Here is a 21,088-nt window from a genome sequence, read left to right as displayed (position 1 = left end):
GAAATATCAAATGAGTAGGAATTGGAAAGAGGTGCAAACTCAAACATCCGTATTTTATACTAATTTCATAAAGTGATGTCACTCTTGAATGTATCGGCTAAATACCGGTTCAAAAAACGCGATTACTTTACTATGTTACTGGACTGATAATTTGGATTTTTCCTTCATATTTTTTCTTTGGGCGTAGTGAAACACGAACGTAATACTGGCCTTCAGTTGGGGATTGTAATCAGAACCAAGAAGTCGACCTTTAACTATTTTAAGGTTTCGAAAAGTAGACTTTCCGACCTCTTAACGTTTTTTTTTTTTTTAATTTTAATAAAAATCTACTTTTAAAGATTTCAATTTTTTTGATCTTACGTCCCTTAAGTATTTTGAGCCAATACTACCGCTAAGATAGATATCTCTGCAGAGTCATAAAAAGAAATGAGAATCAGCTTATTGGAAGGGAATTATTTGGAGGCGAATGTACGGAGTTTATACCTTTAACCATGGAAACGACGATAAATATATCTGCAAACTGTAATAGACAACCCTTTTCATAAACATAAATATTGTCCCATTGAATTTATTTAGAATTACTCTCATACCTTTTAAAATGCATTATAGTACGTCTGTAAAATGCAACGGAACAAATAAAAGATAAACTACTACCACTGACCCTCATTCAATGAATGTTGGCTCTGCAAAATTTCTTCTAATTTATGGAAAAAAACAAAAGATGATGATATACAATTAAAACCAGCATATCTATAGCATAAATATAGAGTTACAATAAGCTACCACAAATAGTGGGCAGATCTTGGTTGAATTCATTTGTCCATGGGTAACAATTAAAATTTCTTCATAAATTATCATTGGTATATGAAAAGAAGAAATCTATGGATGCGACTTGCTTTGCGATAAACTGTGAGTTTACAATCAAATAAAATTATGACAAGTGAAATTGAGCACATTAAACCAATAAATGTTCAAGCTAACATATGTATGCAACAATTACACTGAGGGAAAGTAATGGGGATAGTTAAAACATAAAGCTCTAATTTTAAAGAAATTTGTCTTCTTTGTAGATATTTAAAAAAAAAAATAAAAATCCATTACCTCAGACATTTATTCTATTTCTATGGGTAATTACATCAGGCAAACCAAGTCATTGCGAGTAATCCAAAGCAGATGTCTTCTCCAGTGTGAACTGCATTTTATTGGTCACCTACACTATTAACCCATAACGATAGCCTACGTTTCCCGTATTTTCTTTTTGCCACTATTAAGTTCTTTATTGATTTCCCTTTATATGGTAAAGTTCTAATCTATTCCAAATTTCATCGGATTACCTTTCTCTAGGTTGTAGCAAATCTTGTGTAATGACTGAGAAAAGTGGCGCTCTTACAATGTTCTATCATAATAGAACATTTTACACCAATACAAGAGACTATAATTATAAACAAACATTTAGGAAATTGTAAAAAGAACAAAGAAAAAATTGAATAAAATTATAAAACACAATTGTTGTGTGAAAGAAAAATTCACTTTAAGAGGAAAACACATCTCTTGGTGCTGTGTAAAAAATCATAAATGGAACATAATTATAAATCCTCAGAGGTACGTTTAAAACAAAACATACTGGCTACTTAAAAAAGTGTGAAAGGAGAAGGAGAACAAAGTATCTTAAGAATGTTATTGTTTTGTATGAGAATAAAAAAATAATACAGAAGATTGGGTAGCTAAAAGAATCAACAACAATATCCACAAAGGTCCCAAGAAGTGTCAGTGAAATCAAAAGAACTAAAAACAAGAGGGATCCCTCGATCCCATAGAGAGTCTTTAATATCAATAAAATAATAAAAAACAGAGGTAAAAAGAAACGAAAATGAAGAACAAAGCGAAATGTTTACGTATCATTTAAAGTAGTAATTAAAGGTGGTCGCTTTACAATGTTGATAATGGCAATAAACCGTAAGACGTAAAGGGAAATTCAACGCGACATGACTGGTAAATCCACGTTAATACCAAGTATGATGGAGCCTATTTTCTAAAAACAGTAATGGAGCTATGACAAAGTGGATTATTTTTCATTGACAGAATACCAGAGATGATCTCGGCCAGAGACAACGTTCAATCAAAGAGAAATGTGAGAGTGCGTTTTTAATACTTGCTTCATCTTACAAATAAAAACCTAAAACTTTGTGAGAACGGATATCCTCTCTTCTCTTTTTTACAGTTTTGGTTTTTGTATCTCTTCAACTCCAAACATTTTTTTAAAAAATTGTTGATGTCTACCGTAGAAAAAGTAAGCATATTAGGCCCAAATTGAATCATCTCAACAAGTCAGATCTATACTGAAGACTATGGTAATGTCCACACGCACGGACTAAAACATGAATAGTTTGTCATCCAAGAGGGTTGCCTTGTATATTTCAGGATAGGGCATTCCTAGTATTGCAATTTATGAACTTACAGCTCTATCGAAAAGCTTGAGATTTTCGAGGTTATACATACTCAGAACGTTTTATCAACTTAAAAAAAAAATTAATCTCACCCAAAAAAAGGAATTAAATCGTGACCATTTTCGTGCGATTAGTTTTTACAACTCTCGACTTGGATTAATTCAACAAGAGTAAATCGATGAAATTATTTCAAGCACTCTTAAGGACCAATGTTTGTCCATTGTATGGGGATTTCAACCGAGGTCGTATTTCACTGCAAGACGAATTTCACAAATGTCGTCCAAAATCAATTATTGTTCGTCATGTGACCTATCGTGAGAGTGAGAAAACCTTAGGCATTAGTGGTACCAGCATACATTCAATTTTGCATGACTATTTGATCTACAACAAATTTTATTCTCGTTGGATCCCACATAGTTTGTCAAACACTCACGAAATGGGTCATGTCGATTGGTAGAAAGAAATGCTACGAAATTATGATCGCAGTGGCTCGAAGCACGTCTATGACATGAATCATGGATTTACGAGTATGAGCCTGAAATTAATTCAAGATGTGCTAAATTCAACAAAAGTTGATGGCGCACGAAGCTCTACCAAGCAAATATGTCGCAATCGACTGGAAAGAGCCAAAGAGTTGCCTCGCATGCACGAATGTGGTCAGATACTGAATATGGGTTTATCTGATGGGAAGCCATTCCAAGTTTGAGTAACACAAGATTGAGGTTACTTGCCAAAGAGGTTAGCTGAACATGTACACCTTCGATGGGAACTGCTTGAGTACTGGTCGTACCGGCGTCTGGTCGCTCCCCATTCCTATTAATCGATAGTGGGGTAAAAATATTTTACGAATATTATCGAAGAAATTTCCTAAAGACAGCATTGAAGACCTGAGCATACAAACATTTCGTTCACAGGCCAATGACCGTCCAACAGGACTCGGTAGGCGTCAAATTTCTATAAATTTCCCTCGCCAAATTTCTTCCACACAATGGCCACAAAAATCTCCGGATCTTAATCCGTTGGACTTTTGTGCCTGCGGCATATTGGAAAAAAAATTAAAGGTGTCACCATCCCAAGAGGTCGCTTCCACGAAAATGTACCAAAATACCACAGAGCCACTTTCTTGCAGCGTGTGATGGTTTTATTTGCCGTTTGAAGCTTATAATTCGTACCAAAGGTAGCCAATTTTGAACAAATTTAAATTGATTCAAAAATTTTATAGTATTCCCTACATTTTTTGCTTGTGATCAATAAAATAAAAAATACAGCGATTTATTTATGTAACCAATACACTTTTCCCATATAAATTTCAGAAAAAAAACGAAGTCAACCGTGAAAATATTCTTTACAATACGACCGTAGTGCAAAGGTTGGAATGTCCGCCTTACATACACAGAGTCGCGGGTTGAAACCCAGTTTCCACCAAAAACACCAAAAAGTTATTCAGCGGTGGATTTCCTCCTCTCAGTAATGCTAATGACATTTCTCAGTGTTTCAAAGCTTCTCTAAGTGATTTCACTGCAACCCCGCAAAAAAAGCATCGCCAAAAAGTAATGAGAATGTTATTTTTGGATGAATTTAACATGGGCTTGTCATAGGACGGAAGTCCTCAATTTCAACAGCCGTTGCACTGAATTTGCATGACTTCTTTAGATGTGATCCGAATTCAATGTTTTCGATGTAAATTAAAAAAATTCTGTGATATTTTGTCGAATAAATAATTTTTATAATTTTTTATAGCTTGTCGGAAACGTTTCCTGGGTAGTTAAAATAAAGAACATCATTGGGAATGCATCTTCTGGAAGTGCTTTTAAAGTTATGCCAAATATTTTTGCTGGGAATGTAAAACGACATTCGGACTCGGCTATAAAATGGCGGTTCCTTATCATTGAACTAAACATAGGATCGGGCAGAACTTAGTGATAAGAGGGAAGTTCACCACAATGAACTGAATAATCAAAGTGAAATATAAATATCGGGCTGCCACTTGAAATATCGGGCTGCCACTATACCTAAACCAACATAAGACCACGGACATTCCGACAGGACTCAGAACCATCATACTCAGAATACGTCAACCAAGAATCTTAACATAGTGCTCTTTTGAGATCCATGAAAACTCTATATAGGATGAGACTGTCCTAACCACTCTAAAAATTTTCTTTTATTACAAAATACTTCGGTTTGGATAATTTATTGACTGTGGTTTTTTTCGGAGAGATTTTGTGGCCGATATAAGATTTTAAAATGAGATACATAGTTAGGTTTCCGCAACCTTTCTGACGTCATGCGACTCATCGGTAAACATTTCAAATATTTTTTTCGAAATTTCCACTATTTTGTTTTACGTACAGTGAAATTCAGAAAAATTTTTATTTATTACAAAAACTCCGTAAAAAAGGTTTTCTATATCTCCCCAAAAGAACAATTTTTGAATATACATTAAAAGTAATTGCTCAGGAAGAACGTCCACATTTTTTTGCTGAGAAATTTAAGTGAATTCAGCAAAAATAAAAACAAACCAATAATCGACCCCGAAGAGTCGTTATTTTAAAACAAAGAGAGGTAAAAAGCTATACAGAGAAAGTGAAATGTTTACGTACCATTTAAACGAGTAATTAAAGGTGGTCGCTTTACAATGACAACGATGACGATGATGAACCATAAGATAAAGAGAAATCCAACATTTTTGGTCTAACGGCAAATGAATATCAAAACCAATTGCAATAATTCGTTTTTGGCCAAAGTAACAGATCGATGACAAAGTAATCCTTTAATATAGAGCGTATTAGAGATGATCTTTGATTCTGGAGAGCGCAATAATCCTTATTTGTATATGTGTATATATTTTTTATACTGAAGACCAAGAGAGGAATTTCTCTTCAATTAGAACTGTTGAGCCAAGTGAAGGGTATAACTTTTTTGTTTATGGTGTATATAAGAAATCGACTTTTTATAAAATTTTTAATATGACTTTTTGTATTAAATCATTTTTTGCCAACTTCTTTTTTTGCTGTTTTCTTTCGCTTACAAATCGGTTTAACAAAAGCTTTGCATTTTTATTCATTCAATTTTTTTCTACTGTAAAACACCATCAACTTTCACAGACCATATTTGAAATTTGAAATTAATTTTTTCTTTCCATAAAATTTCAATTTCTTATAAAATACTTTCTTTTCAGCTTTTGTAAATTTTTTATTCACACAATTATTTTTTCTCCGATTTTATTTATTTTTTTGTTACATTAAAAATTCATTTATTTTTATATTTGATTTTAGTTTAACATTGGAGACGGTTTATGACGTCAAAAATCTGGTAAAACAAGTTGTTGCTGCTTTTTCTCTTCTTTTGCCATAAAATTCTTTCGTTTTTTTTCTTTTTGTTGTTACACAAAACAAAAATGCCGATACATTCATAGATCTCGAATCTCACCACAATCTTGGCAATTCAAAGAAAAGAATTGCCGGAAAAATTCCAACAAAAACATTAGATTTCACATACACAAAGATTATTTATTACATTCTCTTCTATAGGTTTCCACGTATATATACGTGGGGTGTATTTACAGAATTCTTTTATTTCATATTTGATTTTTTTTCATTCAATTCACATCCGTCAGATAATAATGCAATGCCACCAACCAGTGTTTACGTTTGCGTTAAATGGTAAAACGAGTCGAATACAAAAAAAAAAAAAACAACGCCAGCAAAAATGGTAGGTTTCTCAAAACAAAAAACCAGACAACTTTTACCCGAAAAAAATGAACGCGCGTTAAGCGTGGATCCGTTGTACGCGTTTTGACAATTGTGTGACAACTGAAATGTCCATTTTACATGGAGCAAAAGAGTCAACTGACACTTCAGCGCTGAATAACAGTCTCTGTTATGGTTTCTAATTGCTCTCTGAGCTCTATGAATTCTCTCTGTTGCTGAGAGTTAGTATTAGCTGTTGCTAGCGATTAGTTTAGGCTAAAATGACAGCCCTGTATTCAATGTTGCCAGATGTGATAATGTGAAATTTTTGTTACTTCTCGATAAGGGTCACTTTATATGGGTATTTGTATTTTGGTTTTAGTGTGGAGAATTTAACAAATAGTTTTCTTTTCAGAATAAATTCGGATAGTGAATTAAGGCCCGGTTATGCATCCAAAAATGGCTCGTAAGCGTAGCGTTGCGTGTCGCTGTTTGTTTTTGATATACGAAAGTTCATACAAACGATTGCGATTACGTTTGCACAACGTAAACGTGTCGTAGGATTCAGAAAACACAAAAGTTTACGTGTCGTTGGCGTATCAGCTAATCAAAACAAGCGTCATCGATTGAAAGAAGAAAAATGCTATTAGCGTGAAAATAGATTTAATTAAAAATGTTCTACTGCGTTGTTTTCGGTTAACATGGAGGATGAGAAATTAATATTATACAAACGGTTTTCTATCATTTTTTTTCTTTTTTATGCATAATTTATAACTAGTTTATTATACTTAAATACTCTGTTTTTATATGTTGAAATATCTTATAGATAGAATCGCATTGTTTAAGTTTTCTTGTATATTAAAGCGATATATGATAAAATAAATAAATAAATAAAATTAATATTATTCGCAAAGTTCCTGTTAAGTGTAAAAACTCGAACTTTTTTCTCCCTGTTCTGGATAGTTTGTTGGTACGTTTTTTCTATTAGGCTAATGGCCACAAAAAATCATACGTTGACGTTATGTTATGGCTACGTTACATTTTTAGATGCATAACCAGACCTTTACACAATTTGATATTTTATTTAATCAAACCAGAATTTTTTCTTATTGGTAATAGAGTTCTATTAATAACAAGTATATACGGCCGTAAGTTCGGCCAGGCCGAGGCTTATGTACCCTCCACCATGGATTGCGTAGAAACTTCTACTGAAGATTGTCATCCACAATCGAATTACTTGGGTTGCGGTAACACTTGCCAATGGCAAGGTATCTTAAAACTTCCTAACACCGTCTTCTAAATTGCAAGGTAGTCTATACGTGGTATATATTAAACTAAAAAAGGCCGATAAGTTTGACAAAATTTTCAATAGAAATAAAATTCTATAGAAATAAAATTTTGACAAACCGAAATTTTGACAACATTTTCTATAGAAGTAAAATTTGGACAACATTTTGAATAGAATTAAAATTTTAACAACATTCTCTATAGAAATAAAATTTTGACAAAATGTTCTATAGAAATAAAATTTTGCCAAAGTTTTATATAGAAATAAAATTTGACAAAATTTTCTATAGGAATAAAATTTTGACAAAATTTTCTATAGGAATAAAATTTTGACAATTATATATAATTATTTACCGATATGGACCACTTTTTGCATGGTTGTTAAAGAACATATACCAACACCATGTACCAAATTTCAACCGGTTCGGATGAATTTTGCTCCTCTAAGAGGCTCCGAAGGTCAAATCTGGGGATCGGTTTATATGGGGGCTATATATAATTATGGACCGATATGGACCAATTTTTGCATGGTTGCTAGAGACGATATACTAATACCATGTACCAAATTTCAGCAGGATCGGAAGAATTTTGCTCCTGCAAAAGGCTACAGAAGTCAAATCTGGGGATCGGTTTATATGGGGGCTATATATAATTTTGGACCGGTATGGACCAATTTTTGCATGGTTGTTAAAGAACATATGCCAACACCATGTACCAAATTTCAACCGGTTCGGATGAATTTTGCTCCTCTAAGAGGCTCCGAAGGTCAAATCTGGGGATCGGTTTATATGGAGCTATATATAATTTTGGACCGATATGGACCAATTTTTGTACCAATTTTAATACCATGTACCAAATTTCAGCCAGATCGGATGAAATATGCTACTCTTAGAGGCTCCGCAATCAAAATCTGGGGGTCCGTTTATATGGGGGCTAGATGTAATTATGGACCGATATGACTCATTTGCAATACCATCCGACCTACATCAATAACAACTTCTCGGAAGTTAGCGTGATTCAGACTCAGAATTTCACCACGACCCAGAAGATATATACTTTATGGGGTCTTAGAGCAATATTTCGATGTGTTACAAACGGAATGACAAAGTTAATATACCCCCATCCTATGGTGGAGGATATAAAAATCAAGATATATGTGTGACTTTCCTTACATCTTGGTACATTTCAATTCAACTGAAACCAATGAATATGAAAAGAGAAAACATCAAAATTAAGAAACAGTTGAAAATCTAAAATCGGTTTTGCGATTATTTTTAGATAAATAACCTATTTCGACTTTTCTAGATTTTTATGCCAAATTTTGAATAAACAATTATTCGATTTCGATTTATAGATATCTAGTCAGGTCTATTTACGCACCTTAAGTAAATGCTTTATCACGATTTTTTTATTTTTCTTATATTTCGTAGCAAAGTTTTCATGTTTTCACCAAGAAAAACAATGTTAAGTTTGCTCTCCGTAAGAGTAAGAGTAGATGTTCGCTTTTGTCCTACACATATTCCATCAAATGACAGTGTACTTACCTAATCATTTGGTTATGCATTAAAATCTTGGAGCCCATTATGTGAAATTTGACGCATAATGACATTTTCGACTATCTGATCAAATAAAGTCCTTTTAAGTCACAATATATGATGTTCTCGGAATTCCCAATATATAAACTCCAACATCATTATCAAATCTGATTTGTTTATGGAAATATATTCTCGTTGCCACACAAGTGGAGACAATCCTAAATTCGGCCAAGTTTTCGACATTATTGGCTTAGTTTTTAAGTTCGTTTAGTCTTCCTTGTTCTAGAATTAGGGAATTCAATAAGCATTCACTTCAATAGGCTTAGATTTTCATAATTGTCTGTAAAATGGTTATCAGTGAGCTCCTAGTCTGGTAGTCTTCTTGCGGAGTGAGATTGCATGTAGCTAGAGGAATACATACTCCATGTGCTAACCACGGTGGTACAAGCGATATTAAGATAGAAACTTTTTGAGTAAATTCCAACATCTATTCTTATCAAAGATTACTGACAACGATATAATCCACCGCGGTTAGCATATTTTCACGAAGGAAAGGAATAATGTGATCACCTCAAATATTTTTTAAAACCCCTCTTTGATTTGGATTTTTGTGTAAAAACTCTCAAAAATGTTGCATTTAACATTCTTATTAATTATGTTCAATTTATCGGAAAATATTTACTTATTTGTAATATAGTTTAGTTAAAAATTTCTAAAATTAACCTAAATTTTCTTTCCTGGTGTGTTCACTTTTTTGAGTGTACGATCTGGCAACATGATATGATTCGAAAATATTTGAATGAATGCTAAATAAAGGTGCTAACTATAGACAAATGTGAGAGCAAGAGAGAGAGAGGGTCAATTACTCAGAGAGTGAACATGTTGTGGGTATTGCGAGTAAGAAAATGAGAACCACCTCTCTACACCCATGTTATGTGAGTCATGCTAACATACAAATACTTCACACGCTTATGTACATCCATACAAATCGTATCCAATGGATACAAATAACATTTTGTGTGGCGGAATAACAGCCATGCAAAACTTTCTATTTTTTGTTTTGTCTTTTCAGTCAAACAGAAAAAGATAAAACACGAACCAGTTCGTTTTAATGAAAATAGGATGAATTTTTTATTTTAATTTTAAATGGCCAGATTAATACTACCTCGATATACATGATTGCAGTGTTTTGGAATCTTTACAACTTGCATTTTGTACCAAAAAATATAAATTTGTATGTGTCAATGAAAAAATTGCACGTAATATTTGTAATGCGGACAAATGTTCTCATAGTTTGAGTAACTTCCTCTTACTCTCTCTCTCTCTCTCTCTTATTCAGCAACGTAAACTGACGTTTTCTTTTTATTACTCTCGTATTCTCCCATGGAAAGGTAAAACCAACTGCTTGACCAGAGATGTGACTACCATTGTACTAAAATAATTAGTATTATAAGCACTATGTTCGCCATATGATAATCCTATTAACTGCGTCTGATTTTAAAGTTTACTTACTTGTTTGGTACTAGCATATATGCATGAATTTAATAAACGTACCTGTAAAGGACAAAAATAAAAAAAAATATTAAAAAACTATAATTTGATAATATCGTACATTTATTGTAAAAATAAATCAAGAAAATGGCTACACACAAAAATTTTTTTTCTGATTCAATCACGAAATTAATTGATCCAATTAATTTTTTAATTGAAATGTCTTCAATCACAGAAATGATAGTATCAATTAAAAAATTAATTGACAGTAAATTAAAAAATTAATTGATACTATTAATTTGTGTGATTGATTGTTGTTTCAATTATAAAAATTGTTGAATCAATTAAATTTTTAATTGAATACTTTTTAAAACTCAATTAAGATTGTCATTAATTTATTATATATTAATTATGAATAACATTTTCCGAATATGGAATATATAACATATATGTATATACGAATACATTATTGCATCCATAATTTTATTATTTTATTTCTCACTACACTCAACGAAATGTACTTGTTTTAAAGATTTTAGTATTCACTTACAGAATTTTGTATAGATTCCGAGATAAAGATGCGGCTTTATTTTATTTAAGACAGTTTTAGTAAGAAATCTAGCTTTAACATTCAACGGCCAGTTTAAAAATCCAAATTATATAAATAATTTTTTATTTGTATTAAGGAAAATTTACTTTACATCAAATACATATGATTTCAAGGCAGGGATCCAATTTCAGAGATAATATCCAAAATTTAATGGAAAAAATTGTTTTCAACAAATATGTATTTCTTTTAAAAATTTTTTTTATTTCAAAATTCAATCAATTAAAGTTAACCGGAAAATTTGTTTTAAACTTCATTAAAAATTATTTTTTTTAATTGAAAAAACGCAGTTATTTCTTTAATTTTAACTTAAAATATTATTTAAATCCAAAAATTATACCCACCACCAAAGGATGGTGATGGTGGTCAATTTGTCCTTAAAGGTGGGTTCGAGTTTAGCCGCTAAAATCGTAATTTTTTCACGATTACTTTTCTTTAATACTCCATTTTAAGGAATACAAACTTTGTAAAAATTTGCTTTGGGATATTCCCCATCAAGTTATAATGAAATCTGCAACAAATATGTATAATTTTATGACTTTTCGATGATTTTCGATATAAATTAAAATTTATTCAGAAATATGAGATGACTTTAAAGCTTGTAGTTTGAAAAAGCTAGCATTTGTTTTGATAAAGATTTGAATTTGGTGTGAAAAAGGCTTAATTTCAAGTGAACATGTTGAAAAAGGAGGCATCACTCCCGCGATTATAGAATTTTAAATTTAACCTCGGTGTAGGCGAACGGGCTAGACTTCACAGAAAAAATGTCACGAAAATTTTTGCAATTAATGTCTTAATTGAGTTTTTAAAAATATTCAATTAAAAATTTTATTGATTCAACAAATTTTTTAATTGAAATAAAATTCAATCACAAAAATTAATAATTCAATCACAAATAATATTTTTTAATTCGATGAATTAATTTTTTAATTGACGTTCAATTAATTTTTTAATTGATACTATCATTTCTGTGATTGAAGACATTTCAATTAAAAAATTAATTGGATCAATTAATTTCGTGATTGAATCAGAAAAAAAAATTTGTGTGTTGAACGACCATTTGAACCATTTCGACCGAATTTGAACCATTTCGAATAAACCTAAGCCTAACCACGCTAAAACAAAAGTTATCCCTCTATGGCACTCTGTTTTAGTTAATGGTGTTATTATGTTTTGAGAATATTTCCTTCACTTTAATTATTTTTTGAGTACGTTAGTTAAATTAACTAAAAAAGCACAATTGAAGCAGAATACAGAACGTATGACGCTAAAGACGTTTTTGGCAATTTTATTTTTGGAACTGCTGAATAAATAGACTGCATAAATAAATGAACTTTTAACCCTAGAAAACCATCCTTAATTTTTGTACCCCACGGTTATCTTTCGTCACTTTGACTATTCTATTTTAAGGCGCTATAAATTGCATCAAAAGCAAAAATGAGACCCAAAATTTAGTATATTGTTTTTTATTCATCATCAGTTTATTTTAATTAATATTAAACAAAAATTTATAAAAAGGATAACTCAGTATAGCTCAAAATGTATGTCTTTCTAGGGTTAAAACTGTGGTATTAGCATTTGTATTTTCCATTAACGTTGTAAGTAACATACCTCATATTTACTCTCTCTATCTCTCTCTCTCTCTCTCGGTCTATCACACTAATTAAATATCCCTTAGGAGAATACCACAAAACACATGTTGCCATTAGGCTGCCCGCATCATAATCGAAACAGCTTCGCACAAAATGCTTAAATACTCCACTTTGATAAAGTACGAGCAGCCATAACGAATGCTACTCGAATTGCATGGCTCGGAAACAATAACAAAAACAATGCCACTTGGTTGCTGGCTGTTAACATTTTTCAAGATCTTTAAAATTGATTTGTAAACAAAAACCCCGAAATGAAATCGAAATTGATTACACATCCATTTATTTCCGTGACATTTAAAACAACATGAGAGAGTGAAAGAGAAGGATGACAAAGAGTGCAATGATCTGTAAAAGGAGGCAAACAACAACAAAACCAACAATGGATGCCAATCACACGCACTCAAAGGTAAAAACCGAAAGAGGCCCATACTCATACAAAGACAAGGCCACGTGTGAATAAATGCAAGATATTTTAGTGAATGGGCAAAAGGCCGGACCTAAGGGTATGACTGTATCTCAATGTTTTTACATTATATAGATCTTTGAATTCTAATCAAATTCAATATAGAAATACGCACACACACACATGATACTAATGCTGCTATATTTAGTACCAAATATACTCAATTAAAATGTTGATAAGGTCACAAGGTGTCAAGCTCGTATATATCCCTTTCAAATATTATTTTTCGTTTGGTTGTTGTTGTTATTTATTTTTTTGTATCGTTTGTTGGTTTATTTGGTTTTGTCCGACAATTCCCTCTATTGTTAGACAAACAAAAGAAACTTCATTGCAATTCAGCCAATAATGAAGTGAAGGGCCTGCAACCAAAATATTCTCCACCGTTTTGTTGAATATTTAGTGCGGGTGTGGCTGGGGGGAAAATTAAACTCTCTAATATTTTGTGTTTATATTCGAAACTGATATGTTTGTTTAAGATTGTTTTGTGTATTTAAGTAGGGAGCTTAGTTTAGTGAGGACCATAGAAGTATCGAATAGTAATATGAGCAAGTATATAACATGATATATTTTTTTAATTTATGTGAGTGTTGCCCAAAATAGCCAATGGTAGTGATTGTGTGTGAAATAGAGAAGAGATCAACTCCAAAAATAGAAAAATACATTGACTTGGACTCTCGAAGCTTCCAGTTCTACTGCTAGTATAATTAAATTATACTTCTTGTAGTTCCTTGTAGTAAGCTGTGGTGACCAAGCCTCCACTTTGGGCGAATTTTGTATTGTCCAAAGCCATCTCTTAAAACTAGAAGTGCCCATATGTAATAGGTACTTTTAGTTAATGTGGTATCACAATGGACTGAATAGTCTAAGTGAGCCTGAATCTTAATCGGGCTGCCACTTTAACCTAACCTAACCTAAAGCCATCTCGATGGGAGATTCGTGAATGAATTTCAAGTTTAGATTCGCTGAAAAAAACTATTATGGTGTGGCCAAAGATTTCATGTCTTTAAAATACGAATGCGAGTTTTGCTTAGCAAAACTTTTTCCTTATCCAAAAGTCTATAAACTTTTCAATGAAGTCGTTTTGTCCTTATAATTAAGTGATTCGATTTAAAAAGGTGTATCTTTACACGAAGGGAAATTTTGTTTGGCCGTGGTCAACTTGACTATAATAATTCTGGAAAAATTCTTGAAAATTAATGAAATCTTTAAATTTGTTGATTTTTTGTATCTTGACTATGAAGCAAAAAAAAGTTTAAAAAAGGGCATATTTTCAACACTTTATTTTAACACTACACAAAAAAATTTTAACGAAAATTTTTCCAATTAAAATCTTAATTGAGTTTTAAAAAGATTCTATTAAAAATTTAATTGATTCAACAAAATTTTTAATTGAAATAAAAATCAATCACACAAATTAATTTTTTAATTGGATCAATTACTTTTTAAATTGATACTATCATTTCTGTGATTGAAGACATTTCAATTAAAAAATTAATTGGAACAATTAATTTCGTGATTGAATCAGATTTTTTTTTATGTGTAGACAGCTAACCTACATCTGAGAGACGTATGCGTTTTTTAGTCTTTCGCTCTCCCTCACTCAAAATGAATACTGAAAATGTGAGTTTTATGTTACACAATAAATAAAAGTTTATCCAAAAACGTGTTTATTAAATGATAAGGATTTGTATAAAGAATCTGTGTACACAGGATAAAATATCACCAAAATATTTCCAATTAAAAATCAATTGAAAATTTTTTTGATACAATTAACTTTTTAAGCAAAATAGAAACATTATGTCAATTAAGTCGGTGACTGTATTTTTTATTAAAACAATAATTGCAACAATCAGTTTTTTAATCGAACTAAAAACACTTAGTTTTCAATTAAGCAGTTAAGAAAGTGGTTGAAAATAGTTACGTCTTTCATTACGAAATCTTTTGAGTTTTGCAATCAATATCAATTAAATTTTTTATTGAATCAATTAACAAATTAATTGAGATTTGCTAATGAAACCAATTAATTTTTTAATCAAGCATTTTTTGCACATTTCAATTAAAAAAATAATTGTATGAATTAATTTCTTGATTGCATCAGAAAAAAAAAATTTCTGTGTGTAGATACAAAACTTTAATAGAAAAAATCCACAAATATTGTCACTGTGATGATCCCACAACCACTACATCCCACAGACGTATATGTATCTTATCCGTAACTTTCAGTAGGTTAAGGTAGGTTCTAGGGTTAAAGGAGTTTTTGTTACTTGAAAGAGAGCGTAACTTCTACTTGAAGTCGACTCTGAATTTGGAAATTTAAGTTGTCGTTAATACGTTTTTAAATTATTTTGATAGCAAATGAAGAAAAGAGCTGAAAAAACGAATGTGCGAGACCAAGATAATGTCCAAAAATTCTTATTTGCTATTTCTCAAACACGAAGTTTAGTTACATCCAAAGATTTTGACCATCCTCTAAGGATTTTGGTATTGATTCCGAGTCAAAGATGTTGCTTCTTAAAAAACAGACATTATTTAGGGAGCTATATAGCTTTAAATTTATCCTCAGAAAAAAAGTGAACAAATTTTTTTTGTAGCTATTTTAACTTTATTTTAGTTCATGAAAATTAGTTGATTTTAGTTCAATTTTGCCAAATGTGAAATAAATTTCCTTATTTCAAGTATTTTTTGCTTAAAAACTATTACTTTTAACAAATTTTCTTAAATTTGACAAAAAATTATAAAAATGTCGCTAACTAGGCTAGATTCAACTTGGTTCAGGTGTTAAGTCAGTGCCATTCTACGATCACTAATAAAATTTAGGATTAGTTGTGCAACAAATCTTATATTATTAACAGGTTGGCTGATAAGTCCCCGGTCTAACAAAGAAAAACACATTTTTTGTCAAAATTCGTTTTTATTATTCAACATAGTTCCCTTCAAGAGCGATATAACGATTATAACGACCTTCCAATTTTTTGATAACATTTTGGTAGTACTCCTTCGGTTTTGCCTCAAAATAGGCCTCAGTTTCGGCGATCACCTCTTCATTGCAGCCAAAATTTTTCCCTGCGAGCATCCTTTTGAGGTCTGAGAACAAGAAAACGTCGCTGGGCCCAGATCTGGAGAATATGGTGGGTGGGGAAGCAATTAGAAGCCCAATTCATGAATTTTTGCCATCGTTCTTAATGACTTGTGGTACGGTGCGTTGTCTTGGTGGAACAACACTTTTTTCTTCTTCATATGTGGCCGTTTTACCGCGATTTCGACCTTCAAACGCTCCAATAACGCCATATAATAGTCACTGTTGATGGTTTTTCCCTTCTCAAGATAATCGATAAAAATTATTCCATGCGCATCCCAAAAAACAGGGGCCATTGCTTTGTCAGCGGACTTTTGAGTCTTTCCACGCTTCGGAGACGGTCGCTGTCCACTCAGCCGACTGTCGATTGGACTCAGGAGTGTAGTTACTGATGGATCCATATTTCATCCATTGTCACATATCGACAGGAAAAACTCGGGTGTATTACGAGTTAACAGCTGCAAACACCGTCAGAATCATCAACACGTTGTTGTTTTTGGTCAAATGCGAGCTCGCGCGGCACCCATTTTGCACAGAGCTTCCGCATATCCAAATATTGATGAATGATATGACCAACACGTTCCTTTGATATCTTTAAGGCCTCTGTTATCTCGATCAACTTTCGGGCGTCCACTGCGTTCACCGTCCTCCGTGCTCATTTCACCACGCTTGAATTTTGCATACCAATCAATTATTGGTGATTTCCCTGAGGCAGAGTCCGGAAACTCATTATCAAGCCAAGTTTTTGCTTCCACCGTATTGTTTCCCTTCAGAAAACAGTATTTATCAAAACACGAAATTCCTTTTTTTCCATTTTTTCACAATAACAAAAGTTGCTTCACAAAAGACGCTCTATCTAACAAACTAATTGACTTACAGACGTCAAATTTTGACACGAATCATTTGAAGGTTGGTACTATATAAAAATAATATGCATTTAATACTTTTTTTTAATTTAACCACCTAGCAAAAAGAAAAAAATTTTTTGGATTCCCAAATTGTAATCCGGACGTGGTGGTTAGCATGCCCGCCTTGCATACACAAGGTCGTGAGTTCGATTCCTGCTTCGACCGAACACCAAAAAGTTTTTCAGCGGTGGATTATCCCACCTCAGTAATGCTGGTGACATTTCTGAGGGTTTCAAAGCTGCTCTAAGTGGTTTCACTGCAATGTGGAACGCCATTCGGACACGGCTATAAAAAGGAGGTCCCTTTTCATTGAGCTTAACATAGAATCGGGCAGCACTCAGTGATAAGAGAGAAGTTCACCAATGTGGTATCAAAATGGACTGAATAGTCTAAGTGAGCCTGATACATCGGGCTGCCACCTAACCTAACCTAACCTTGGATAATCTCCAATGATTTTTACATGGGCTTGTCATAGGACGGAAGTGCTCCGTTTTGTGGATTCTGTTCTTTATTAGTATGAATGAAAAATTAAAGAACGCAATTTGCAATCTCACCAGCGGATATCAAATATTTGTATAATTTTTATAATTCAATTGTTTTTTTTTTATATTATACATGGTTTTCATTTTATTATATTCGGCATACATATATTTTTGTATAAATATACGAGTATTGTTTTCATTTAAACTCTGTAAAACTTTAAATTTTTCGTAATCTTCTTCATAAATGGAATGTTTGTGGAACAACTTCCAATTTGTTTTACAGGGCCAAATACCATCCATATTTTCCATTAAGATAAAATTAAAAAAAAAATTAAGTTTCACAAAGACATGGTGTGAAAACTGTCTTACACTCTTTCTCAAAAATTTAAATTCTTTTCCTAATGGAAATTGCTTGCGTGCCATTGGGAGTCAGTGAAAATTAAGATTTTCCGAACATTGGCACGAATTGTATGTGTACCATCATCACATGATGTTCTCCTATTGTTATTGTGAACATTTCCTTCATCATTTCCAGCACTACTCATTATATTTGGCTCAGTACACTAGCCCCGCATCACATCGACATGATTTTAATTTTCAAATCGATTGCAATTCATCTCATCTTGCCTTATTGTGATACATGTTAGCATCGAGAAATAATACAAAAAAAAAAGTGAAAATTAGAACACGATGATGCGTTTCAGTTTTTTTTTCACCACTGCTCTAGCTAACCCACTTGCATGATAATGCAGGTCACAGCATGCCGGGTTATTTTTCTTAAATGAATCCAGAAATATGAGTAGCTCTTGTTTTTGCACGAACTAGTTCAGGTTAATTCAGTATTGATTAATGGGAATGATGCTGGTAAAAGTGTTAAAGTAAAACAATGTTTTTTTTTTGGGAAACTAGATTGCATTAATGAAGGAAAGATGAAAAGGAGGTCTAAAGCTGGTAAACATGGACTATATTATAGCCTGCCTCATTATCTAGGTCCATATACACACACAAAGTACAAATAGTTTCCTCCGCAAGGAATATTAGAAGAACGATAAATCGTATTGAAACTGCTGGTTTGTGTCTCGACTAAGAACTCGTCTGCAATTTTAAATTCGCATTTATCTTCACTCACACATAGGATTTTTATTCAATTGAATTTATTTTTAATTTAATTTTCCTTAACACATTTATTCACCCTGCCCTTGACTTACTCACTCACTAACCAAGGTCAGGAAAGATAAGAAAGTTTAGTACTGAAAAATATTTACCCAAATTTATCCAAGAAGAGAAATGATAGCACGCAAACTGATAAACCAAGAGAAAAGAAATATAAGGCCATAAAAATCCCAAGTAAATAAAAGTTTTTAGAGTTCATATAAAGCAAACACAAACATAAACCACAAAAATTTAGTTAGTTTATGATATGTAATGAGGTTAAAAACTAAAAACCAACTGATTCGAAAGGCAAATGAAACCTGGGAGGTGTTGGTTAACCAACAAGTGACGACATTTTACACACTGTAATCACATTTTTATCACAATTTTAAAATTACTAACATTAATGGTTGCATGATATGTGGATTTTTCTACTTAACATAAAAATTTTTAATTTTTTTTCTCAGTTTATTAATGAATTTTTATAAATTAAGGTTAGCTTTCTTTTAATAGATCTGATATTTTGTAAAATTTCAACCTGCACAAACAGAAAACCGTTTTAAATAAAAAATTAATTGATACAATTAGCTTTTTAATCAAACTCGAAAGACCAAGTCAGTTAAAAAAAATGATTGAATTTTTTTAATTTAGTAAACTAAAAACACAAATAAATCTAAGAAAGTGATTGAAAATAGTTACGTCTTTAATTAAAAAATAAATTGATACCATCATTTTCAACCACTCTTATACTCTTTATACTCGTGCAAAAAGGCAATAGGGAAAAAGTGGGGACTAAAACCAAAAATTGTGCATTGGCTGTACATGGCAGTGGTTAGACCTATAAATCTATATGGTGTTGTAGTCTGGTGGCCGGCCATTCACCAGCCAACAAGTTTAGACAAAGTTCAGCGTATGGCGTGCTTGTGTATCTCAGGTGCATTCAGCAAGACAGGAACAAATTCCCTTAATGTCATACTGCATCTATTGCCTTTAGACATTTTGGCCAAACAGTCAGCTGCAACAACGGCTGTGCGGTTGCGCGAGCTATCGCTGTGGTCGGAAAAAAGTTACGGTCACAGTTCGGTCCTCAAAATAATGCCAGATGTGCCTAACGTAGTGGATTACACTTTGGCGAGACCACTTTTCGACAAAAAGTTTGAGACTCTAATTCCCAACAGTGAGGCGTGGTGTACACGGGGAATGAGGGATATATGCACTGAAAAAAAGCATACCCGGTTCCAAAGATTTTGTCTTTACTTTAAAAAAATTGGTATTGATTCCGAGCCAAAGAAGCGGAGAATACAAGTAAGGATACTTTTAAGACACAATTCTCTTTTAAAATCGGGTTTTGTGTACTTGCTTCTAGGAAGCAAATTTTTATTTTTCGCTTTTTCAGCTTTTTTTCTTCATGTGCTATCAAAGTCTTTTAAAAACAAGTTAACGACGACTTTATTTTCCAAATTAAGACTCGACTTCTAGTACAAATTATGCTGTGTTTCAAGTAAAAAACGTCTTTAAAATAAAGTGTTGAAAAACATGTTCTATATTTGAACGATTTTTTGCTTTGTAGTCAAGATGCAAAAAGACAACAAATTTAAAGACAATTTCACTAAATTTAAAGATTTTTTCTAAATTTTTAAAGTCAAGTTGACCTCAGTCCAAACATTTTTTCTTTCATGTTATGATATCCATTTTTAAATCAAATCACTTAATTATAAGGACAATACGACTTCATTGAAAAGTTTATCGACCTTTGATCAAGGAAAAAAAACTTTATACTAGAGAAATGTGTCTTCTATGCAAAGCAAAATTGGCATTCGTATTTTAAAGACATGAAATCTTTGACCTCACGACAATATTTTTTTCAGTGTGGATTTCTACACTGATGGCTCCAAATTGGATTGCCAAGTGGGGTTCGGAGTATATTCTAAAGATCTGGAACTTCGAATAGCGAAAAGATTACCTGATAACTGTAGTGTTTTTCAGGCTTAAAAATTAGCAATAAGAGAAGTGGTGAATTGGCTGAGAAGTAATGCTCCAAGCAATATTGGCACTAATATATACTCAGACAGTCAGCCTGCACCTATCTTGCAGAAAGCTTTTTCATCGGTAGTTCTTCATACAAAATTAAATGGACTCGATCATTTGAGATGCCCATGATATTAGCAATTTCACGCCCTTTTATTCGTCGATCATTTAATACCATATCATGCACTTTGACTATGGCAATTTCTGTTGTTGTTACTGTTTTTGGACGTCCACTACGTGGTTCATCTTCAATGCTTGTACGGCCACG

General features: G+C 32.3%; 1 protein-coding gene across 6 annotated transcripts in view; it reads right to left on the bottom strand.

The window, feature by feature from the left end:
- Positions 1 to 21,088, bottom strand: part of jvl (javelin-like) — a 380,644-nt gene that overhangs the window by 332,718 nt on the left and 26,838 nt on the right. The window contains exon 1 of one of the 6 annotated variants that reach the window (XM_075291597.1): positions 5,051 to 6,250. The exons of the other annotated variants lie outside the window; for them this stretch is intronic. Within the exon in view, the coding sequence (XP_075147712.1) occupies positions 5,051 to 5,053 (3 nt within the window). The 5' untranslated portion in view covers positions 5,054 to 6,250. Of the gene's footprint in view, positions 1 to 5,050; positions 6,251 to 21,088 lie in introns of those variants that run through there. 6 annotated transcript variants of the gene reach the window in all.

This window comes from Haematobia irritans, chromosome 1 (genome assembly GCF_050003625.1).
Source record: "Haematobia irritans isolate KBUSLIRL chromosome 1, ASM5000362v1, whole genome shotgun sequence".
NCBI classification, from domain to species: Eukaryota; Metazoa; Arthropoda; class Insecta; order Diptera; family Muscidae; genus Haematobia; species Haematobia irritans.
Note: the sequence above shows the minus strand (reverse complement) of the source record. Positions and strands in the feature narration are given on the sequence as shown.